General features: G+C 45.7%; 2 protein-coding genes across 3 annotated transcripts in view; both read left to right on the top strand.

Moving 5' to 3' along the window:
• clasp2 (cytoplasmic linker associated protein 2) overlaps nt 1-9335 on the top strand; it is a 57528-nt gene extending 48193 nt beyond the window's left edge. Inside the window, 14 exon segments of the mRNA XM_071540750.1 lie at nt 446-609; nt 834-912; nt 2369-2512; nt 2851-2994; nt 3119-3225; nt 4140-4311; nt 5224-5227; nt 5512-5682; nt 5815-6008; nt 6109-6237; nt 6712-6918; nt 7443-7498; nt 7500-7557; nt 7704-9335. Coding sequence (XP_071396851.1) covers nt 446-609; nt 834-912; nt 2369-2512; nt 2851-2994; nt 3119-3225; nt 4140-4311; nt 5224-5227; nt 5512-5682; nt 5815-6008; nt 6109-6237; nt 6712-6918; nt 7443-7498; nt 7500-7557; nt 7704-7781 — 1707 coding nt within the window. The 3' untranslated portion in view covers nt 7782-9335.
• A 2110-nt stretch (nt 9336-11445) lies between these two features.
• ubp1 (upstream binding protein 1) lies at nt 11446-23944 on the top strand. 2 transcript variants are annotated; one of them, XM_071540751.1, is made up of 16 exons: nt 11446-12354; nt 14620-14771; nt 15764-15840; nt 15936-16041; nt 16156-16262; nt 16406-16558; nt 16708-16818; nt 18821-18928; nt 19269-19375; nt 19476-19530; nt 20079-20172; nt 20269-20359; nt 20466-20584; nt 20719-20861; nt 21190-21241; nt 21428-23944. In XM_071540751.1, the coding sequence occupies exons 1-16, from the start codon at nt 12239-12241 to the stop codon at nt 21463-21465; spliced, it is 1629 nt and encodes a 542-aa protein (XP_071396852.1). In that variant the 5' UTR covers nt 11446-12238; the 3' UTR covers nt 21466-23944. The 2 variants fall into 2 exon arrangements, with proteins under 2 accessions (XP_071396852.1, XP_071396853.1); XM_071540752.1 differs by lacking the exon at nt 18821-18928.
• Nucleotides 23945-24844: the final 900 nt, after the last annotated feature.

Genomic DNA, 24844 nt, shown 5'->3' with positions numbered 1-24844 from the left:
CAACAGCATACTACTCACTCACTAACCTGCCTCGGCGATGTCACATGTTGTTGCCCGCGACCACAGTGTCGTGCAGAAATCGACCATCGGCATGTAGAGATGATCATGATGGGGCCTGATTGGTGTCTGTTGCGTCTTGTAAAGTAATTAACGGTGTCATTGTGGTCATCTACTAATGAGTTTGGGTGTGATTAAGATAATTGGTGATTGGAAATGAAGGTATGGACAGCTGGAAGGATGCGTGGATGACTGCTAACCTCACCGCGGGAACTAATACTGCTCTCACATGATCCCTCTTTAGCAGCATATCCTATATTATGCATATGTATGCAGGAGTACTTGTGTACGTGCATGTGTGCGTGTGGGGCGTTTTGTCTGTGTGAGTGAGTTAGTGAGTGACCGAGTCTTTGCATGTGACCCATGCTGTGTGTGTGTGTGTGTCCAGGTGTTCAGCATGTTCCTGGAGACGCTGGTGGACTTCATTCTGGTCCATAAGGAAGACCTGCAGGACTGGCTGTTTGTCCTGCTCACCCAGCTGCTGAAGAAGATGGGAGCCGACCTGCTGGGCTCCGTTCAGGCCAAAGTCCAGAGAGCGCTGGATATCACACGGTCGGTAACACACTCGCATACAGAATGGGATTGGGACAGTGAGTTCAAGTTGATTATATTAGCTGTTGACCCACATATACTGTATGTGCAATCTGAATTTCAGTAGATTGGCTGTCTTTGATCATGGGTCTTTCTTGGCCTCTTTTCTTCACACACACAACATTATTTCATTCCTGAGATGTTCACACTTGGATCCTAGCATGGATGTCTTTTTAATCCTGCAGAGAGTCTTTCCCCAATGACCTCCAGTTCACCATCCTCATGAGGTTCACTGTGGACCAGACACAGACCCCCAACCTCAAGGTAAAGGAGGAGTTAATTCAATGTGTGTATGTGTTTGTATGAGAAAGAGAGTTGAACGTGCGTGAAGGTTTTGAGTGAGGGAGGGGTGGAGAGGGGGCTGGAACATCGAGGGACTCGGTAACCATGGTAACTGCTGCACTGATATGACCTCATGCCTGCCTGTGCTGGCTCTGCTCCCCCCAAACCCTCCACACCCTGAATCCTGAGCTGTGATTGGATAGCGACTGACAAACCTCCAATTAGCCACTCCACTGGCTTTTGGCTCTGCTGCAGTCCGGACACTTCCCCTCAAGCTCTCCTCCTCTAACTCTTTTACCTCCTCCCTCCATCCTCCCTTACCTCCCACTAACTCCCTTTGATAGAACTACTCTTTGCCTCAACACCTCCTCCACCACTCTACCTCACTCCTCTGCTCCCCTCCCTTCCTGGCGGCTTCCTCCCTCACTCCTCTTGCCCCATCCCCTTTGACCTCTGTCTTTTCTGCCTCCTCCCTCACCCATTCCTCCCTGATGTTTCCACTCCAGTCTCCCTACTTTTCCTTCCCCTCCATACCTATTTCCTCCTTCCCTTCCAACTTTTTTACACTTCTTAAACTCCTCCCTCTCTATGCTCCCTTCCTCTTCTCTCCCTTCTCTGTTCCCTCTCTTGTCTCCCTTACCCCCCCTGTCCTCCCCTCCCTGTCTCTCTCCGTTGATTGACGCAGTGCTTCTCCTCTCTCTCTCTGAAGCCTGTGCGGAGCTCGTGTTGCGGGCGAGGGCGAGGCAGGGGAGGGTCCGGGGTAAAATTGTTCCCCCCCAGAGCGCGGCGCCACGCCTGCTCTCTAGACGAGCAGGCCGCAGCCTGGAGCCAGTCCTCCCAGGTCAGTGCGCTCCGGGGGGAGCAATTCTATGGCGCGCACGCTGCTGCTAAATAATTTGGAGGCAGTTTTTGGTCCATGAGGTGCATATGTAGAGAGTCGGAGGAGGAGAGAGAGATGGAGGGAAGTGTAGGAGGAGGCAATGAGAGCAATGAGGGCAGGTGTCTGTTGTTGTGGACTTTCGATGGCTGCAGTGGATGTTTGCGTTTGTGTGTTGGTTCCTTTCGTTCTTTGTCATTTACTATTGTTCTTTTTTGATTAATTTGTTTTCTCCACTTGGTAAAGCATGATCATGAATGCACTTTGACCCCCTCCCACCCTCTCACTGTTATAATTTTCTCAAACAGGGATTCATCAAACCATTTCATTTCTCAGAGCTACTCATCTCCAAGAGATGCTCATCTACTCTGGTTGTCCATGCTGACTGTGAATGATGGTGGTCATCTATTTCATGTGTTTGTCTATAGTTTTGTTACTACTGTGTATGCACTTGCAGGGGAATATTGGCCATGCAGAGCAGTATAACATTTCTGTCTGTCGTCGTTGGTGCTGTCTAATGGCTTGTATAAATGTGTGCGCATGTTTGTGTTTCCATTGCAGGTGAAGGTGGCCATTCTGAAGTATATAGAGACATTGACATTACAGATGGAAGCGCCAGACTTTGTGAACTCCAGTGAGACTCGGTTGGCCGTCTCCCGCATCATCACCTGGACCACCGAACCCAAGAGCTCTGACGTCAGAAAGGTACTCACACAAACACACACACAAAGTAGACTTTTGAGGTCAAGATCTGTTTTCAAAGAGGAAAAAAAAACTTGATACAACTATTCATACACTTGACAGTTGAATTTGAATTGAACTGAACTGAATGAACCTCCATCTAAAAGCAAGCAAGAGAACGGCATGAACAAATGAGAGAATGTGAAGTCTTTTGGGTTTTTCCTTAAACTCTTTCATTCACACACATACACGCACACACACTAGACAGTGTAGATATCAAGGCCGTTGGGAAATATGTGGAGAGAGTTTAGTCTTTCTGTCTAAGAGTGTTGTATTTTTCTGTGTGTGTGTGTGTGTTGCAGGCAGCCCAGTCGGTGCTAATCTCACTGTTCCAGCTCAACACTCCAGAGTTCACTATGCTGCTGGCAGCGCTGCCCAAAACTTTCCAGGATGGAGCCACCAAGCTGCTCCAAAACCACCTGAGGAACACTGGCAACGCTGCACAGGTAACACACACACAAACTTAGAATAGTGAGGGTGTCATTGGTGTCACTGTGTGTGTGTGTGTGTGTGTGTCAATCATTATGTTAATGGTATACTATGTCTGGCGTTTGTTTATCACTTCCTCAGGCACCAATGGGAAGCCCTCTGACGCGCCACACCCCCCGGTCCCCAGCCAGCTGGTCCAGCCCACTCACCTCCCCCACCAACACCTCCCAGAACACCCCCTCACCAAGGTAACACACACACACACACACACACACACACACCCATCACAGTGAATATACACACTCCTCGCAGCATCACTCACCAGAATCCATCAAAATGGAAAATCCATCTAACAAACATTGACAAATTACGGTACAAGTAGACAGCTTGAAAGAGTAAAGTCTGCACGTGTTCCTATCAGTCAAACCACGTTAGTGCGAGACAATATGTGCTTCAGTTCCTCTTTGTTCCTCCTTCTTCTACAGATGCTGTTTCTGATCCTAATGGCCTCCACAAAGGAGCTTATATTTTCGCCCCTATTAGTTTGTTTTTCTGTCCGTCAGCAGGATATCTTAAAAATGTATGAATGAAATTTGGTGGACAGATGGGCCTTGGGCTAAGGAACGATTGATTAGATTTTAGTGGTGATCTGGAATATGTGCCATAAGACAATTGTGTTTTTTTAGCCATAGGTATGAAACTAATGGAGATAGAGACTTAATTCCAAATCCTAAGGTTATGTTTGCAGGGTCAAGAAATCTATTCAACTTAAAATTGAAGTGATAGGAATGATGTCTTTGGGTGTAACAACAAGTTGGAGAATTGTTCATCATTGGTGGAGGTTTACGCTCTCCCAGTGCCTCCTAGTTAATAATGTAAAAGACAATCTAGAGCTGCACGATTTATCATTTCTAATCAATATTGTGACTGTAGTTTAGAGTTAATAATTGTAGGATTTTGGCATTATAGTGAAACATTTCGTTTCAGTTAGAAAGCCCGCTGTCAAGATATTGATATAAAATGATGTGTAGTACAATCATTTTGTTCCTCAAAATATCACTAATAATCATCATGGCAATATCTAGCAAGATAGTTTGGATTATCATTTTAGCTATAATTGTGCAGCCCTATGACAATCTCTTTTTTTTTCTTGTGTGTGCAGTGCGTTTGACTACGACACAGAGAACATGAACTCGGAGGACATCTACAGCTCACTGAAAGGCGTCACTGAGGCCATCCAGAACTTCAGCGTCCGCAGCCAAGAGGACATGAACGAACCGGTCAGACGGCGGGAAGGAGAGGAGGTGGGCAGAGCAGGGGGAAGGGATGTTGGTGTATGGTAGCCTAGTTTTATATAACTAGGCTAACAATTTAGGTAGAGAGATGGATTGAAAGACTGATAGATCAATAGATACTGCTCAGTGTTGTTATGGCAATGTAGTTCAGCTGTTCAGGAAATTGAACACTGACTGGTTTGTGACATGAGCCAGTTTGGACTCGCAGCTTGAAGATGCCAAAACACGCACACACCCACCGACCTATGTAGCCCTGACACCCGATCTGTCCCGCCACTCGCTCCATAGCGTGGGAACTGAGAAGCGTACATTAGGTGTTTACGAGACTGAGGACTGTAAACTTAATCCACCACAGCCTCTGATAAAACCGTGTTTATTGATTGATATGGGCCCAGCTGTAATGAAAATCACACTGAGAAGATTTTCCTCGTGAGAACTGCCCCTTGAATAAGTTCTTGAGCGTTTGCCTAGATTGTGTGCTTGTTCAGTTCAAATTTATGACTGTGAGTGTACAAACATCAGCACCCCCGGGTCTGGTCTTACTTCAGTCCCTCCCAACACCCCAACCCCATTTAAGGACATGGTATGCTCCACTACAGAGGTGTGACCCCCTGACATTTTCCTCCTAGGGTGAGTCTGAAATCTAACCAGCCCACATGTCATCAGCCTGCCAATCACAGCGCACCTGACTCATCAAATTGCCAATCAGAGAAGGGCATTCAGTGGTTTGAGCGTAAATATACACAGAAACCCTTCTCCACTCTTCACCTGGTAGTACACCATGTCTCAGCTCTCCCAGCCCAAGGTTTTTGACGTCACATCTAGAGAACAGCATGCTGTCAACAGATGGAAAACAAAATCATCATCATGTCATCAAGGAAATCTCACCCAGATTTCCTAGATCATTTACCCGCAGGCAATCTATGATAAACCCTAACCCTATCTCTCTAGAAAAGTGATCCCCGATATGCGGTCCAGGAACCCCCCAGGGGTCCTTGAGTAGGTTCTAGACGTTCCCTAGCAAAACGATGTCTAGTTCAATTTTACTGTTATTTCATTCACTAGGAGTTGACATGAGAGTCACTATTCTAATCAAAGTCTGACCCACAACAATAGAGACGGACTACAAAAATCTTTTGACTTACATATATATATATTTTATATATATAAGTCCAACACTCCCTAACCTGTGAGCTCCTGTGTGTGTCCCGCAGGGCGGCAGTGGGACAGACAGCAGAGCGGCAGACTCGGTGGACGGCGGCCGCACGGCGCTGGACAACAAGACCTCCCTCCTCAACACCCCCCTGCTCTCCTCCAGCCCCCGAGGGGCCCGCGACCACTTCTCCGACTCTCCCTTCAAGCACAGCCTCAAAGACACCAGCCTGGACGACTCGGAGCAGCACACTGATGGTACACACAAATACAAAAATGAGTATTGTGAGAGAACTTCTTACATATGTAGTACAGACGTACAACACAGAACAGATATGATCATTATGTCATGCCGATTTTTCAGTCCCTGTTCCCTTATTTACCTAGCAGACAGCAGCCTGGACCAATCAGAGCTGGTAGCCGAGCTGCTGAAGGAGTTGTCCAATCACAACGAGCGCATAGAGGAGAGGAAGGCGGCGCTGTGTGAACTGCTCAAGCTGATTCGTGAAAACACCCTGCAGGTGTGGGACGAACATTTCAAGACCATCCTGCTGCTTCTGCTGGAGACGCTGGGCGACAGAGAGGTATACGCACTCCCATGATTTATCACTGTGCAAACAAGCTAAGCTAACTAAGCTAAACTCGACTAAAATGTGTTCAAACTTGAATTGTTAATTCTCTCAGCATGTGATCCGGGCGCTGGCTCTGCGGGTGCTGAGGGAGATTCTCAGCAAGCAGCCCTGGAGGTTTAAGAACTATGCAGAGCTCACCATCATGAAGGCCCTGGAGGCGCACAAGGACCCCCACAAGGAGGTATGTGCACGCATGCACACGCACACACACACACACACGTACATACTGCTTCATCTATCGCAGTTACAACTGCAGGCAGAAATTCTTAGACCAGGATCACACTTCACCTGTCATGTATTTATGTTGCTGAAAGTTGCATGGAGTTCTATGCTAGGATACCTTGGTTCCAAAATATTGAGATGACGCTAATTACATCTTTCATAGCAATGTTGATTCACTGATGAAATGTTTTCATCATGAAAACTTTGCAGAGAGGAAGTAGAAAATGAGGCAAAACATTTTAGTTTATGCATACATTGTTAAAGCATAAGTAGAGTAAAATGTAGCAGTAACAGATTCACCCACGTGAAATTCATAAACTTCATAAAATAAAGTCCAAGTCGTGCTTTGATAGCATCAATGCTGATAAAGTGTGTCTGTCTGTGGGTGCGTGCGCGTGTGTGTGTGTGTGTGTGTGCGTGTGCACGCATGCAGGTGGTACGAGCGGCAGAGGAGACGGCAGCCATGCTGGCGTTGTCCATCAGTCCAGATCAGTGCGTCAAGGTGTTGTGTCCCATCATCCAGTCGGCCGACTACCCCATCAACCTGGCCGCCATCAAGATGCAGACCAAGGTCATTGAGCGGGTTCCCCGCGACGGCCTGGCAGCCATGCTGCCCGAGATAGTGCCAGGACTCATACAGGTAACACACACACACAGCTCACATGTTTTCCAAGGTTGAATATGTTTTTATAAAACAAATAGTTGCAGTCCTCCGTTTGGATTGTCTGGGTCATCTTTGAAGCTGAAGCTGCGACTGCATAACTGTTAACTGAAATATGAATGCACTAACTGAAATTCACCACTCATACCTCTATTAGAACTATAATGCTTGGTGGAAGAATAAAATGTAATTATTGTTATTTAATAATTATTCATTAAAAGTAAGATTTATTGCTCTTTTTTTATTATAATGGAGCGTTACTGCTTCATGTTGTGACAATATGTAACAATACCTGTTAGCTTTTCTAAAATCTCTACAAAGCATATCCTCAAGTGGCTTATTGCTTAATTTTTTCATAGAAGTCGAGGTTGTGTGTTCCACCATTAAAGCAACTTCTACCCTCCCGCGCCACTCACATATTCTGTAACTCCTTGTTTGTTTGTTTTGAACAAAAACAATGCGAGTGCTCTGCAGGATTGTAATGTGTTGATCTGGTTGGGCAGGGTTATGACAACCCTGAGAGCAGTGTGAGGAAAGCCTGTGTGTTCTGCTTGGTGGCTCTATGCAGTGATAGGGGAGGACCTCAAACCACACCTCAGCCAACTCTCCAGCAGCAAGGTGAACTCTTCTTACTTTCACTTTTAAAAGCATTTAAAGTATGATCATTTGCTCCTTGTATGACTTCTCTGTAGAGTTGTGAAGCCTGTGGAGGCAGTATTGATTTATATGTCCATCATCCGTTCTGTTTGTCTCTGTGTCTGCAGCTGAAGCTGTTGAATCTGTACATCAAGCGTGCCCAGTCTGGCTCCAGCGGCAGTGAACCCCCGGCTGAGGGCCTATAGGAGACACAGCACCCTCCACAGGCCAACCACAGAACTGCAACTCTGCCCACAAAACATAACAAACATACGTTCATGAACTCACGCCCACTCAGACACGAGAACAACACACACACACCCTAACACACTTACACAGGAGCAAACTGCTTTACACTCACATACACACACACACACACACACACACATGCTTGCAGTCAGTTGTGCTGATATGCAGACTCAAACGTGCTCTGGCCAGCAGAGTGACACACACACACACACACACACACACACACTGTCCTCATACGTTTCCTGCCCCAGTGCTAGGTGGGAGTTGTGGTGCAGAAGAGGAGTGTTTGTAGTTCTCCAGACCGACGCTGAGGATCCACCCCGATGTCTAGCACTCAAACTGAACTCCACCTGACCCTTGAATCCCTTTGTAACATATACACAGACACATCGCACACACTCATACATAGTCCACCCAGGTTTGTCACTAGTCACTCAAGGATGAAGATATTAAACCTCCGTCCTCTCCACCTCCCTTACATCCGTTGGCCCTCCTCCAAACACCACAGCATGCCCTCTGACCGCCATCGTAACGTCAACAGGGAAGCGGAGCATCTGCATGGTCCTCAGTTGCGGGGGTGAGGTTAATACAAACAGGGCAGAGACGAGCAGTGCAGTCGCGTTTCTTCTTGAACAGTGAGTACCTGGGGCCAGGTAGACAGGAATGTACATTTACATTGTGTCATAGTTGGGATCTGTTTTAGGCAATGAGGTTTTACCGCAGAGGCTTTTAAAGTCTGGAATATTGTCTCGCATACACACAGAAACAGGTTCTTTCTCCCTCAAAAGGTGCTGATGAGCCCAAGGTACGACCAACCCAGCACAGCACTAACGCAGGTCACAGTAGGTCATGCCTGCTCATAGCAATTACATAGGCAGAGTCCTAAGTATAGGAGGCGTTATGTGCTTGGCTATGCATGAGACAAATTTTAAAATGAACTTTTTATTGGGGCCCTACCCTACCGACAGTCAGAATAGGGAAAGGGGGGTTTTAAATTAACGTGAACAATGTCCAGCCCTTTCAGAACAGTACATGGTGTCCTCCGTTGTTCCCAGCTTGTCTTGGATTGGTCCACTTCTAGGCAATATGGGGAGGAAGATGGGTGGGTGCTGCTTACTACATGAAGTATGACGGGACATGGCTTATTATCACATAGTGGATATGTATCTATATATGATATTAAAATGGAATATCCAATAACAATGTCATTTAGGAGAGTCCCCCGGGGGTGCACGCGCGCACCTGTGCCCATCCTTGTTTTTATTTTTCTCTCTCTCTCTCTGTTGCGCGTTCCGTAGTCTCTCTCTCTCTCACACGTTGATTTCTGTCTGCTGAGAAATTTGTAGAAATGTATTATTTACAGATCTGAAGAAATGTCATGTCACCCTTTCTCTTCTCTTCACATTGTGTCATTCTTTCCTTCCTCTTGTAACATTCTAGTTTTCACTGTTGTGTTTCCTCCGTGCATTTACAAAGCTGTGCTTACAATAAAATAAAAAAATAAAGAACTTGTACAGATCATGATAAACACCGTCTCTTTCGGTTTTTGCGATGGAATTGTGGAAGTGATCGCATGCTTTGGGATGAAAGTGTCGCTCGGTGCAAAGTGTAAAGGTGATGATACATGGGAAGCTTTTTGAGGCAAATGGGACTGAAGAGCTGTAAGAAAAGTAGAAAGATAAATACAGATGGTCATAATTGCTGGCACTATTGCCCTTATAACTCAATGTTGCGTATTTGTCATTGTGGCTCTAAAATCAACCTATATCAAGTCTTTAACTAATTGGAAATTGACCCAGGATCAGTGGTAAACCTGCATGTTTTCAGAGGATCTGCTGTGTCTCATTGTACCTTAATGCACAGGAACTGTAATAATCTCTCTAGTCCACGGTCATGATGGATGATTTGCTATTGTATATCCTGCACTGTTGAAAGCTGTGGCGTGCGAAGCTGCGGGAAAAAAGACATTGAGCATGTATGGCATCCAAGTACCTAGTTAACATTGTGAGCAAATCCAGACCTCTAGTCTAAAGCTACTATCTATGTCTTACGCAATCAACAGCAGCTTCTTTGCAACATAAGCTATATGAGAAACCATATGTCAATGCTGAATTTCATGTTTGGCATCTGTTCTGTGGGCTGTAAATTTAGCTGCAGCTCTGAGCTGGTCCCAGACATCAACCTCACTTAACCCCCCGGGCCTCACTGGTGCCATCTCTGACACCAAAACCTCCAAATCAAGTATATTTCTGGGGACAAGTGGAGCAATGACTCATCACTTACAGTATATTAGTTGGTCAATGTGGTTAACTGTTAAAACTAGGTCATCAAACTACTTGGAGGCAACATCGGTCCTGATCCCCCGGCGTGATGTTTTTTTAGATAGGCTATTGCTTCCAAATCGGTTTCTGGACGATTTTGTTTGATCTTTCCTTCTCATTATAATGATAAAAACTAGGCTACAAGATGGAAATTTGACTCAGTTGGGGTTCAAATGTGGCAGCTCTGTGCCTTTGACGTCCATGTAGCCTACTGTTTTTTTTCCACAGGTAGACGAATTGTGAGACAGGTTAGACGGGGAAAATAGTTGAACTAACTCATGAGGCGGGTCTTCCCTTTGGCCAAAATAGCGTAGTGTGACTTTCCCTGATTGGAAAACTCAACACCACCCAGACGCGGCTGCGCGCAACGTCCAGGGTCCGACTGGTGGATAATTATTGACCGGAGAGCAGGGATCAGAGGGGGTACAACTAACTTGTCTAGACTCCTCTGCAACACACTACAACTTTCGACCATGAATAACTCATGCTCGGACCTCCTCGGCACCAGTTTGAGTGTTCATTTGCACCAGGAGTGAACGACAGCTATTCTGAGGCACTATGCTGTTCTGGCAGTCCTACACTGAAAACTTCCGACCCCCGTTACAACGACCCAGCTGCAGCAGCTATACACGGTACGGACCCCCGATACAGCTAATAAAGCAAAACAGACATTACACATTTATAAGCTGTGGCTTGTGTGTAGCCTTATAATTGTCAACAGTGCGTGTTGTTTTAAGGTTTCACGGCAGTTCGCCGGAACACGTTAATGAATAACTAGTTTGGCTGATAAAAGCTGCTTCCTTTGATGACTTCGGGTCGGACCAATTTGGCCAGCGCCCTATTCTGCAAAACAGGCCATAGTGAGTGTGTTGCGTGAGAGAGCGAGTGTGTGCGTGTGTGTGCGTGTATGTGTGTGTGTGTGTGTGTGTGTGAGAGAGAGAGAGAGAGAGAGAGAGAGAGAGAGAGTCTGGATCTGCATGTTTCTGTGTGCAGGAGAGGGGAATTGGAGAATATTATTGTCTATTAGCCGCCTGGTGTTGTTCTGTCTTTATTGAGGAATAATTATTCCCTAGATGTGTTGTGTTTATACAGTTCCTGTGGAGCAGAGTATCATAGTATCAGCTTTTTAGCACAGCTACAGGCACAAACACAATGACGGAAGCTCGGAGCCTGCTCATTGGCTAATCAGTATGCGCTGGGCACAAGAGACGCTCTCTGATTGGCTGAGCGCCTTCCTGGGCATCCTTCCTGCGGCTGGTGGTGGTAGGGAGGCTTCAGAGACGGACAGTCTGTGTGCTGTGGGAGCCATGTTGATGTTGCCTGGTTTTGTGTCAACTATTGCACTTTGGATTGTAAAAGAATTGCGTTTAGAGGACCGGGAGCCTTAGCGGTCATTCCAGTACCGCGATGAAAAGAGAAGAGCGGTTTGGGATGGCACAGGGAGCGCTGAAGGGAAGCTTCTCATAGGTTTCCAGACATCACAGTTGATTCAAAGCAAGTGAAGTTAATGCTAGTTAGCCAAAGCTAGCTAGCCAGCTAGCAACAGCTGTACAGACGCTGCGTGGGATGCGGCGTGTGGACTCGCCGCCTAAAACATTATCCACTCTGCTTTCTGCATTTTGTTATGCTAACGTTAGCTAGACTGCTTGAAGACTGTGTGCCTTTGGTAACTAGGGGCCCGCTATATTCACGTTAGCTTGCTAAGTTGCCTTTTGTAAAGCTAGCTAGTTGTTAGCTAGCATGCCGACAATCAGCTCGCCTCACAACTAACGTTTGCTAGCCGAGTGGACCCTAACTTAACATTAATTTCAGCCAGCTTGCCTGTTATGGACCATCATACGGTGTGAAAAGAACCACAAAGTAATCCCGAGTTCAGATATGGCGATACCTCCAGTGTGTGTGGAATGCTACCGATTCGCCTGCCCAACTTGCCAAGGAGCAGCTAACTGGCTAGCAGCATAACTTTTCTTTCATCGTGTCACTCCAGCTCAGCAGGCAGAAGCTGCAGCTCACTTGCTCGCTAGCTGATCTCTCGTCCCTGAAGCAAGCTGGCGGCCCTCCGAGTAGAAGCGGAGGAGAAGGAGCTGGGGGCGATGGCCTGGGTGCTGAAGATGGACGACGCCACCATCGAGTCGGGGCTGGTGCACGACTTCGATGCCAGTCTATCAGGCATTGGGCAGGAGCTGGGGGCTGGCGCCTACAGTATGAGGTTAGAGAAACAGACAAGTGTTTCTGCAACATGCCAACTCAAGCTTCCTAGCACGGTACCAGGAGAACGTTGTCATGACCGACTGTCTGTCGGCCTTCTTGGGCGCTGTGTGCACTCAGCTGTGATGCACACTTCGTCTGGAAGTGTTAACGTTACTGCTTCGTCTGTGTGTGTGTGTGTGTGTGTGTGTGTGTGTGTGTGTTTTATCCCCTTTGTGCGGAGTGTGATGGCTTCTCTCTTTGTTTTGGGATTTGGGAAGAGGCAGTCACAGCAGGGTGCCATGATCTGGGACAAACATTAAACCCCCGCTCTACTCAAATGCAGAGGAAGGATGTGTGTTAAATTGTTAGGGACAGTGACACAGGCAATACAAATTTATCCTGCTGCTCAAATTATCAGCATGTGTGTGGGTGAGAGACCTAAACTTTGTGTAAGTTTCAAGGTAGCACTAATGCTCATCCTCCATGTTAACAGGTTACTATAATTCTAATAATAATGTGGATATGCCACTAATTCATAATCACTCAGCTTCATGTATCACTTCTTCTCACATCATATGGCCTGTGACATCTTATGAGTGAGGGAAACACTCTGGTTAGTCAGTATTTCTTGATCATACTAGTCAGTCTAGTAGTTAGTCAGTACTTCATCATACCTGAGCCAAATGCTGGTCTTGCCACTATGAGAAATTGGTTGTTTGAAAGTTTGCCATGTCTGTTTGTTATAGGTGAATGGTTAAGTAACTGTTGGTGTGTGTGTACTGTATTATGTGGAAGGGGACAGGGAGGTAATGATATTTCTGTGATGAAGGCGAGAAGTTCCCAGGATGTGCAGCTGTCTTATCAGCAGCCTCTCCAGCCATCTGCTTTTAGTGTGCGTTTATCTGTGTGTGACGTAGGTGCGTGCAAGTCTCTATTGAGAGCAAGCGAGTTTACCAATAATTATGTGATGGGTTGTGTGTGTGTGCATTAGTGAAAAGAGAGAGAGAGTGTGTGTGTCAGGGTCTCCAGGGGCAGTGCTGTCTGTGGGGGGAGGGGGTGGGGGCATGTTTGGAGTCAGCAGCTGGGATGGGTACAGTAGGAACAGAATGTCTCGCTGTGTGTGTGTGTCAGTGGAACCAGCTCCTCAGATTTCAGGAAGCAAATGCAGTTTCCTGGGCGGCAGAGCTAAATGGGGCTGTGGCCCTACGACTGGCACCCAGGCTGGCACTGTCTGGGCATCCACTCAGGGAGGGGATGCAGAGAAAACACACCAGCAAGTGTGTGGGAGAAAGTGATTTGATGAGACTAGCGGGCTACAGTTTGGAAGACGGTGTTTTGAAACAGATTTGGAGTAAGGTATTGAAGGAATGTCTTGGAATTGTCAAGTTATTTTTATAGGTTTGGCTCTGGTTTCGAACAGCGTTCAAGACTTGCCAGTAAGTTCTCCAATTAATGAGATGCCATGATCCACATTTCTTGGCATGGGTGGGAAAGCTTTTCTGCGCAGCCACTGTCTGAGGTCTACTCTACACACACACACGCACACACACGCACTCGTTGACACTTATGCAGCATTTGTCAGGGTGAGCTGAGGGCGGGTTGGTTGTCTAGTGTGGCTGCCAAGTGTGAGAGATAGTGTGAGTGTGTGTGTGTCAGCAGCTTGGGCTATCTTGGTGTTTTTGTTCTTTCATCCTGGTGTGGCCTTGTGCGTAACGGGAATCTTCCGAGGCCATTTGATCAATGTAGCCTTTTTCACATATTTTAAAATTGCCTTTTATAAAAATCAACCAGTAGACTGAATCATTCCAAATGGTCTTAGGCAGAATGGCACACAGGGCAAAACCCTTTCTTTAAAAATAGTGCAAGGCAATTTGTGTGTTTTGTGGGAAGTAATTACAACTGGGAAAACAAGAACATCCAGCGATGACATACAAAGCAGGATTTCTTGTGGCTTTTAGCGAGGCCAGGGTGATAATGTTGCCATCAGGGTGGATCTCACATGGTATTGGGTTAATTCCTTAAGAGCTTATACAACTTTAGGACTAAACAAAAGCCTGTGGAAAAATATTGATGCCATAAGCAAGGAAAAGGCACCAATGGAATTTATTCAAATGTCTTCTTTTAAAGAATTTAGTTAACAAGCATGCATTCAAGTTGCGTTACACTAAAATGGCTGCAAAGACTAACTGCTACTTTCATGGGGTTTTCCTGTTTCCTTGTTTTCTACATTATATCCATGCTTACCTTCTGTTTATCTTTCTCGCTCTCCTCTCTCTCTCTCCAGTGATGTGCTGGCTCTGCCCATCTTTAAGCAGGAGGACTCCAGCCTTCCTTCCGACAACGAGACCAAAAATCCCCCATTCCAGTATGTGCTGTGTGCCGCCACCTCGCCCGCCGTCAAGCTGCATGACGAGACGCTCACATACCTAAACCAAGGTGAGACGGACACAGAATACACCCAAGAGAACATCTTGGCTGTACTTTACTTCATTTTGTTTTGTTTTTTGCAAATAAGATAGTTGCCTCAATTTTATACTTCATCATGTGTTGCATGTAGCTACACATGAATGTGTAGTTCTGGTAGTGGATTGGTTTAGTCATACACCATCCACTGCTCCTGGTTCTCTTTTTATGCAGTTAAAGGTGCTACATGTAGCATTTTAACATTAATAAATCATTACCACATTAATTTAGAGACATTAGTATAATTACTGTAAATGGATGAAACCATCGCTGAGAACATTGGCAGCCTGTACCGGTCTCTACACTGCACTTTACATTGTGTGCCACTGGGTTGGCTTTGGACTGTGCTGGATTGCTTCACGGTACAAAGGAATATTGCTTTATGGCACAAGAAGGCAAGAGGGCTGCTGTTCATCCAGCACAAATGGAGCAAATAGCGACATCCTTTTTGCAACAGGAAGCAACAGGTTTATGGGAAACATGGTCTTCATTTTGAGAAACGCTAGCACTAACAATACCACTGGTGCGAGATGGAAGCTACCAATCACCCTGACAGTGGTCTCATTTGTTTACAGTAATTATACCAAGATATCACAATTAACTTAATTATGATATATTGATATTTAATAATGCTACACTTAGCATCTTTAGGCATATTGTTTGTGAGTGGGCTGTTTCAAGGTGGCCCGATCAGCCATTTTATTAGGTCAAGATGCATTATTTTTAGTTGGAAATGATCTGTTATGATGTTGTGGCATAAGTCTAAACCTAATTATTGCCAGGTCTGATCAGTGCAGAGGATTGGTATAGAGGGTAGTAGTTCTGGGATGTCCGAATTTACTTTTGAGTCTCATGGAGGTATCGTGAGCCTAATTCAGCAAAGCATCTCTGATGGGACGTGCCGCACACCTTTCTCCCTCTCTCTTCTTTCTGCTGATCTTTTGAACTCCCTCTGTCTCTCTCAGGCCAGTCTTATGAAGTGCGTCTGTTGGACAACAGGAAGCAAGGGGAGTTACCAGAGATCAACAACAAGATGGTTAAGGTGAGAGCCGCCGCACAGCTGGCAAACACTAGAAGGGAAAGGCTTTTTACCTAGAAATAAGTGCAGTGTATACATAAATGGCTGTGTGTGTGCAGAGCATAGTGCGAGTGGTGTTCCATGACCGTCGGCTGCAGTACACAGAGCACCAGCAGCTCGAGGGGTGGAAGTGGAATCGTCCTGGCGACCGTCTCCTTGACATCGGTAAGTCACCTGACAACAAGATTTTTTAAAATTAATTTATTTTATTTAGCTTTTATTTAAGATGTGTGTGATTTGTTGTTCAAATATCTGTGTGTGTGTGTGTGTGTGAGACAGATATCCCCATGTCGGTGGGCGTTGTGGAGCCCAAGACCAACTCGTCCCAGCTCAACGCTGCAGAGTTCCTCTGGGACATCAACAAGAGAGCTTCTGTCTTTGTGCAGGTAACACACACGCACAGACCACACATGCACACAAATCACACACACATCGTCTCTCTTTCCTACCATCTGTTGGGCGTGCCTGAATCTCCACATCAAACACCTCTTATAATCACACACACATACTCTCTCCTCCCTGTCTGCAGGTGCACTGCATCAGTACAGAGTTCACTCCCAGGAAGCACGGTGGAGAGAAGGGCGTTCCCTTCAGGATCCAGATTGACACCTTCACCCAGGGAGACAGTGCAGAGTACACCGAGCACCTCCATTCAGCCTCCTGCCAAATCAAAGTCTTCAAGGTACACACACAGGGACGCTTTTTCCACTTGCTCAAATTACATTGACATGCTAAGCTACCTCATGTGCCTGCCCTCATATCCATCAAGTCTGATCAACATTCCTCTTGCTCTGTTTGTCTCTCCTCCTCTCTTCCTGTCCCCTCTCTTAGCCAAAGGGGGCGGACCGTAAGCAAAAGACAGACAGGGAGAAGATGGAAAAACGCACAGCTCAAGAGAAGGAGAAGTACCAGCCCTCTTACGATACCACTATCCTGTCAGAGGTCAGTAGTCAGTCACCTATCTGGCCTTTTCAGCACATCTCACCCCAATTTTATGGTCCTGTATATGTCAACGGCTGTAGCACTAACAAGAACAGAGTTTCAATTCCCACGGGGGCTATCATGTTAAAATGTATGCCTCACACGACAGTAATGCATTAATTTGGCTGTTCTTGTCACTGGGTTTTTCATCAGTGAGCATAGATTACAATCTTAATTGCTCTGAAAATCTCTAGTTTTCTCACTTCTTTTGTTGTTGAAATAAAGTTGAAATAAAAGATCTAAGACTTTTTCTATGCACACAAAAGGTTTATTTCTCTCAAATTTTGTTCACAAATTTGTTTAAATCTGTGTTAATGAGCACTTCTCCTTTGCCAAGATAATCCATCCACCTGACAGGTGTGGCATATCAAGATGCTGATTAAACGGCATGATTATTGCACAGGTGTGCCTTGGGCTGGTCACAATAAAAGGCCACTCTAAAATGTGCAGTTTTATCACACAACACAATGCCACAGATGTCACAAGTTTTGACTGCAGCAATGTCCACCAGAGCTCGTGAATTGAATGTTCATTTCACTACCATAAGCCGTCTCCAATGTCGTTTCCGAGAATTTGGCAGTAAATCCAACCGGCCTCACAACCGCAGACCATGTGTAACTGCGCCAGCCCAGGACCTCCACATCCGGCTTCTTCACCTGCGAGATCGTCTGAGACCGGCCACCCGGACAGCTGATGCAACAGTTGGTTTGCAAAACCAAAGAATTTCTGCACAACCTGTCAGAAACCGTCTCAGGGAAGCTCAACTGCGTGCTCGTCGTCCTCACCAGGGTCTTGACCTGACTGCGGTTTGTCGTCGTAACCGACTTGAGTGGGCAAGTGCTCACCTTCGATGGCGTCGGGCACTTTGGAGAAGTGTTCTCTTCACAGATGAATCCCGGTTTTCACTGTACCGGGCAGATGGCAGACAGCGTGTATGGCGTTGTGTGGGCGAGCGGTTTGCTGATGTCAGCGTTGTGAACAGAGTGCCCCATGGTGGCGGTGGGGTTATGGTATGGGCAGGCATAAGCTACGGACAACGAACACAGGTGCATTTTATTGATGGCAATTTGAATGCACAGAGATACCGTGACGAGATCCTGAGGCCTGTTGTCGTTCCATTCATCCACCACCATCACCTCATGTTGCAGCATGATAATGCACGGCCCCATGTTGCAAGGATCTGTACACAATTCCTGGAAGCTGAAAACATCCCAGTTCTTGCATGGCCTGCATACTCACCAGACATGTCACCCATTGAGCATGTTTGGGATGCTCTGGATCGGCGTGTACGACAGCGTGTTCCAATTCCTGCCAATATCCAGCAACTTGGCACAGCCATTGAAGAGGAGTGGACCAACACTCCACAGGCCACAATCAACAACCTGATCAACTCTATGCAAAGGAGATGTGTCGCACTGCATGAGGCAAATGGTGGTCACACCAGATACTGACTGGTTTTCAAATAATGCATATCTGTAGCCCTAGTCATGTGAGATCCATAGTTCGGTGCCTAATAAATGTCTTTTTTAAAGATAAAACTGCACATTTTAGAGTGGCCTTTTATTGTGACCAGCCCAAGGCACACCTGTGCAATAATCATGCTGTTTAATCAGCATCTTGATATGCCACACCTGTCAGGTGGATGGATTATCTTGGCAAAGGAGAAGTGCTCACTAACACGGATTTAAACAAATTTGTGAACAAAATTTGAGAGAAATAAGCCTTTTGTGTGCATAGAAAAAGTCTTAGATCTTTTATTTCAACTCAAGAAAAATGGGAGCAAAAACAAAAGTGTTGCGTTTATATTTTTGTTCAGTAGTTTGAAATGTCATACACTTGTATGCCATACCAAGACTGCACTCAGGTTGTATATACTGGGATGGAGTGTGTGCCCTGGGGCATTCGTTGTGTATTTGTGTGTCTGGCGCTGGCTGGCTAACCTCTGCTATGTGTCTGTATGTAGATGAGGCTTGAGCCCATCATAGAGGATGCAGGTGACCACGAGCTGAAAAAGTCCAGCAAGCGGACACTTCCCGCTGACTGTGGCGACTCCCTGGCCAAGAGAGGCAGTGTAAGCACCCTGCTCTCCTCTCCTTCACTCCTCCTGCCCATCACTCCCATCCACAAACTGCCCCTAGCCACTGTTCCTTTTTAGACACCTGGCTGTAGTCTGATGCCTCTAGACACTCAACTGTTGGGAGAGGGTTGGTAAAAGATGCCTTTCTGCTCATCATATCTCTCTGTGGGGTGGGGTTGGGTGGAGGCTGTTTCCAAACACATTTCCTTTCTCCCCTCGTCCCTCGTTTCTCAAGCTCTTGTTTTAGAGTAACTGGAGTGGCCTACAGTGTTAACCCAGTAAGTCGTCTGTATTATTATGTGTTTAGTATTGACGTGCATGTGTCTCCTCTCAGTGTTCCCCATGGCCAGACAACGCCTACGTCAGCCCCAACCAGGCAGCTACTCCCTCCTTCACCTCCGCCCCCCTGTCCACCTACACAGCCTCCTCTGTCCCAGACAGGTAACTCTGTGTGTGTGTGTATGTGCTTTGCTCATTTGCTCTTTGTGTTCAGTCCTGTTGGTCTCAGCACTCTAAGTAAATGTTGTCCCTTCTATTCCAGTGATTCGTCCTCTCCCAATCACCAGGCAGACCCTGCCAGCCATGGCAACTCTGAGGTTAGTCTGCACTCTACACTCATTATACATTGATTGGTTTGTAATAGATAAAGGACGGATAGATAAGATGATGGATGAGTGCTGATTGATACCCGTATTTTGTGATTCTTTATGCTGAAATTGCGCTATTACTGAATCACTTAATACTGGTACTTGAGTTCCTGGTTCTTCAATATGTGATAACTGACCTACTATTGCATTATTGTATTATTGCATGTTGTATTGTTGCACTGTTTTGTTTTATATTCTCCATGCTGTTCTGATCTTTATTCTTGTTTGGAAAATGCCATGACACTCAGGAAAACGTTTTTCATTCCACTGTGCACTTGTTTAAGGTGGAATGACGATATAATTGAATTGAAAAGGACTGAGTAAATGATATGGTGGTGCCACAAAGGCCAGTCTCCACTGTGGTTACATAACACATGAAGAGATGTACAGTGGATAGACGTATAGGTAGATTGAGCAGGAGTGAATGAGGGGTTATGTGTGTGGAAGATAAACCCAGATCCATGTGTTGACACCCTGTGTGTTGCTGTCTTCTGCAGCAGTTGAGCCCCACGGCCTCCATACAGGACGCCCAGAAATGGCTGCTCAAAAACCGCTTCAACTCCTACACACGACTCTTCTCCCACTTCTCAGGTACACACACACTCACACACGTGGTAGAACGTGGATGTAGTCTGATAATGGCAGCGGTGTATACGTGACTCCCCTTTCCCTCTGTACCTCGTGTAGGTTCTGATTTGTTGAAGCTGACCCGGGACGACCTGGTCCAGATTTGTGGGGCAGCTGATGGGATCAGGCTCTTCAATGCACTTAAATCCAGGTGTGGTGCATGTGTGTGGATGGATATGTGTGGGTGTGTACACAAACGTATGCACATATCTGGGTACTGTTGTGTGTTATTGCATAAACTGTGTGTGTGTGTATAGGTCGGTGCGTCCCAGGTTGACAGTGTACGTCTGTCAGGAGTCTCCTAGTGAGAGCCCCCTGCTGGAGAGACGCAGCAGCAATGAGAATGGAGAACACAGCAACCCCTCCAGTTTATATGGTACACACCTCTCTGTCTGTATGGGTTGTGCACAGCCAGCGGCATAACATTGAAATTAGTCCATGCGTGTAGATTTGGGATATTTCAACATTAACATGTGTTTAAAGTCTCTTTCTTTGTGTGTTTCTGTGCAGTGTACCATGCTCTGTACCTGGAGGAGCTGACAGCAGCAGAACTGATCCGCAAGATGGCGTGTGTGTGCAGCCTTCCACTGGGAACGATCAACCAGGTGTACCGGCAGGGTCCCACGGGCATACACATCCTGCTTAGCGACCAGGTACTAAAACACACACACACAGTCTGTGTAGAGGAAGAGATCAACAGTGCCAAAATGATGTGCCGTCTGATTAGGAAGAGCCATTCTCCCTGTCTTTAGTGTCATTTATTTGCATGTGATTTACACAATCTCCATCTGCTTCACATCATATTGTATTGTATCCCCTTTCATAACCTCCTCCTCTGACGCAGAATGGTCTGCCATTCATATCAGTCTTTGCCTCCCACACCCCTCAAAAACACCAAGAAACATTTCTTCTAAAAGTTGAATGGTATATTTCTCGAACCGCAGCATTTCACCTTGCCTCCATTTGTTTTTCCTTTTCCAGATGGTTTACAACTTGCCCGACGAGAGCTGTTTTTTGATCAGCACTCTCAACGGTGAGTTCATAATGAATCAACTCTAGCTTCAGTAGCTGGTGGTGTCTCTTTCTTTAGATAGATGAGATTTTAATGCTGTAAGGCCTGCGTTGTAATTTACTGTGTCATGAGGCTTAGTAGATCCTAATTTGAATAGGACTGAATGCAACTCTCCCTTATCACAATTCTTTCTCTCACTCTCTGCAGATGAGTTGGGTGAAGGACTCCATCTAATCCTGAAGTAGTGAGGAAGACTGATGGCATCACTGACACTCCACCCTCTGTTTTGGAGCAGAAGTCTTTCTCTGTCCCTCTCTCTCTCCTCTCTCCCCTTGTATTTCCTCCCTCCCTCTCTCTGTAAGTGTTCAGATTACTAGATGGAAGGCAGAGAGACTGAGCTAAGCCATGTAAATGTTAGAATCTGACATGGGTGTGTCCATTGTTTCATATTGAAAACACTATTAACAGGGGAGATTAGTTAAAAGAGGAGAGACTGGGGGCATGGGGCTAGGGGAAAGCTTATGATGTGCTATGTACTTTCATTTTATTATTTGATTTTTTGTCTTTTATATGGTTCTATGTGGGAAGGGAGAGGGGGAGGCTCCAGGAAAGAGGAAAAAGTGTGATGGTCTGGCCAGTGCGAGGAGGAAAGAAGGGGGACTTTTCTTTATTTTTGCCCCCCCCCCCACCACCACCACCACCCAATCCCCTACACAACTCTCACAACCTGTACTAGGCCAGTATTTGATAATGTGCAGTGCTGAACAGCATGTAATTTCTAACTTTCTAATACTAAGTTGCGTAAAGGGGAAGCCCAACTTACAGTGCTCGTTTGTTAGCTGTGGCTAGCGTTCCTGGTGGGTTTGGTCTTATTAAACCACACCCATTTATTGTTCAACCAAGCTTAATAACTCCAGAAATGTCTGGGCCTCCACTAAATTGAATTTGTAGAATATTGTCATGGGTGGATGTTGTCACCGACATTCGAAACCCCTTTGTTTTTTCTTGGAAGTTGTAGAATGGACTGATTTGCGTGTCTCCTGTCACGTGGAATGAGTCATTTTTAAAGTCAGGAAGACTTCCAGCCATATCCGTCTACCCATTGCCCTACAGACACAATGTCACACTCAGCTCAAGTCTCTTAAAAATTCATGTATGTTCTATTTGGCCTGCGCTTTTATTGTTTTTAGTTGTTTCTGGTGCCATACTGGCTTTTAGATAGGGTCGACCCCCTTGCACTCACACACACACACACACACACACAGCACGAAGACCTCTTTTTGACTTGTTTTCTGTACTGTCCTAGAAACACTGATTAGAGGATTAGAGTGGTATGGTTTGCGCCTTCTGGGATTTTGTCCATGAATTTTGAAGAGATTCATGTTGGTTTAAATGAGTGCTACAGGGAGAGCGAGGGAGATGCCTCTATAGAAGACTGACTCGCAGCACCACTTGGGGGGCTGAGCAGTAATGCCTATCCAAAACCTATTATGAAGTGGACCAAACGGGTTTCAGAGAGATAGGCAGGTTTTCCCAGAGGGTGAAGCCTCACTGGTTCTGTACATCTCGGTAGTTGGAAGAGTGTTCCAGATGGCAAATGAAACCCTTATCTAGTGGAGTTGCTTGTGTACTGCATGTACAATATAATGAACCCTCCATTCCAGGATCGGTTCAGCAAGACACAACCCATCACAGAACGCTCTGGTAGAAATGTACCAGTGCGGTTTCGAGCGTCTTATCCTGTAGACTAGAGACTCATGTGTGGCAGCTCAGTACAGCACACTTCTACCTATAGAATTGTGTTTTGTTTTTTTCTAGCTGAACACAGGAAGGACGGGGTGTGTGTGTGTACCCTTACCTGAGAAAAGTGACAGGAAACCTCACAGTTCCTGAGAACAGCTAATGTTTGCTCCCCCTCCCTCCACCTCCTCCTCCTTTTTGCCCCTCTCTCTTCAGAGGAACAGTGTCTGGCAACGTTCAAGTGCATACAGTATGTGTGTGTGCACCTGTGAGTGTAAGAATGTGTGTGTGTGCATGTGTATCATTTTTCGTTCTTGGAATTCTTGCAAAGAAGACTTAGTTGACTTATGTCAGTAGTTGTCACATAAAGTTTTTCCTGTTGGCATGATGAAACTGTGTTTAGTTTGCCATGTAGTAAAGAGCATGGGGGAAGAGGGGGGGATGGGAGGGAGGGATAATTTGGTTCTTGACGACAAGTGTAGCCCCTCCCTCTTTTTTCCAGATGTTAAAAGACCAAGCCTGCACTGAAAAACACAGAACTCAAACTTGATGTGTAGTCGGTAGTCCTACAACCACACGCCCTTTTCTTATCCGCCTGTGAGAGGGAGAAGAAAAAAAAAAGATAATGTCGAAACTGAAAAGTGTCCGTGTTCCTGTCTCACCTCACACCAGAGGCGGGGCTGTAGCTCTTGGGGTATATGCAGGGATGTGAGTACCACAGCACAGTATACTATGATCATTGACTCAATATTAGTGAACATAGAGTGGATGTGATACCAAGTCAGGCCGACTCTGGTGAGCAGTTTTGGTCCCCTCAGAGCCTGCCCTTTGTCTGTATGCGAGTGCGTGCGTGTGTGTGTGTGTGTGAGTGTGTGTGTGTGAGAGAGAGACTGAGCAGGAGAGGCGATCACTGTTCATATACAGCCGATGATGATGCTTCTCATGTGCACAGTACCGTATGCTGGAGATGTACACAACCACCTGTGCTGGAAATAAATGATTTCATAACTTTCTTTGGTGTCCTACGTCATTATTATGGTCAAGACAGTAATAATATGTGCAAGCAATACTACTGTGAGACCATCGCTATACACATAAACATAGTTCATTAAAAGGATATTCTTAATATGCTTTATCTGGCTCTGAAATGTATCATAGATAGATAGATAGATAGTTGTCCAGTGACCAAAGAGACATGAATAAAATTACATGACTGACATATATTTCTTCCTAATGAGGGATGTAGTGGAGAGTAAACCCACCTAAACTCAATTTACCCATCTTTTTAGCCAGACATGAATCTTTGGGACCTAAATGTACATCATAGTAATAGAAACGAATACAACTTTGCTTGCCAACCAAGGTGGGGATATCATCTTTGGCCTTGTCTAAGACACAAGGAAGAAAATATGTTTAAAAACAATACAGTCATATCACAGATGAAGGTCAGTGCAAAACAGTATTATGCATGATGGCAGTGCAGTGATTAATCTAGCTTTGTTGAGCAGGATGGCAGCAGTAGGCACCACAGACCTCTTACAGGCCTTTTCTCTGCTCAGACCTGAGGGGAGCATCAGCGTCTCACACTCAGGGTGGATGGAGTGTCACTGCCTTTCTGTACATAGCTGCGTTGTACTGGTCACCCAGTTGCTTTTGCTAAAAAGGCTTACTATCTTTCCATCTGTTTTCACAATCCAGCAAATTTTTTTGTCATTGTCATTAATATACAGTGATAAATGACAGTTAAAATTAAATATATTATTTTTGTTTGATATTGACAGCTGTTTGGGGGATTATTTTATGGGGAAAAAATCTTTTTTTTTACTGTACTGAAAGGCTTAATAGGTAGCCTGATGTCTACTTTATCTACTTTATCACTGTAAC

The sequence above is a fragment of the Centroberyx affinis genome, unplaced genomic scaffold, assembly GCF_046629955.1.
Source record: "Centroberyx affinis isolate AG114_WGS23_722 - 3 ecotype Tasmania unplaced genomic scaffold, CSIRO-AGI_Caff_v1 ptg003711l_1, whole genome shotgun sequence".
NCBI lineage: Eukaryota > Metazoa > Chordata > Actinopteri > Beryciformes > Berycidae > Centroberyx > Centroberyx affinis.
The sequence above is the reverse complement of the archived record's forward strand: the minus strand, read 5'-3'. Positions and strand labels throughout refer to the sequence as shown.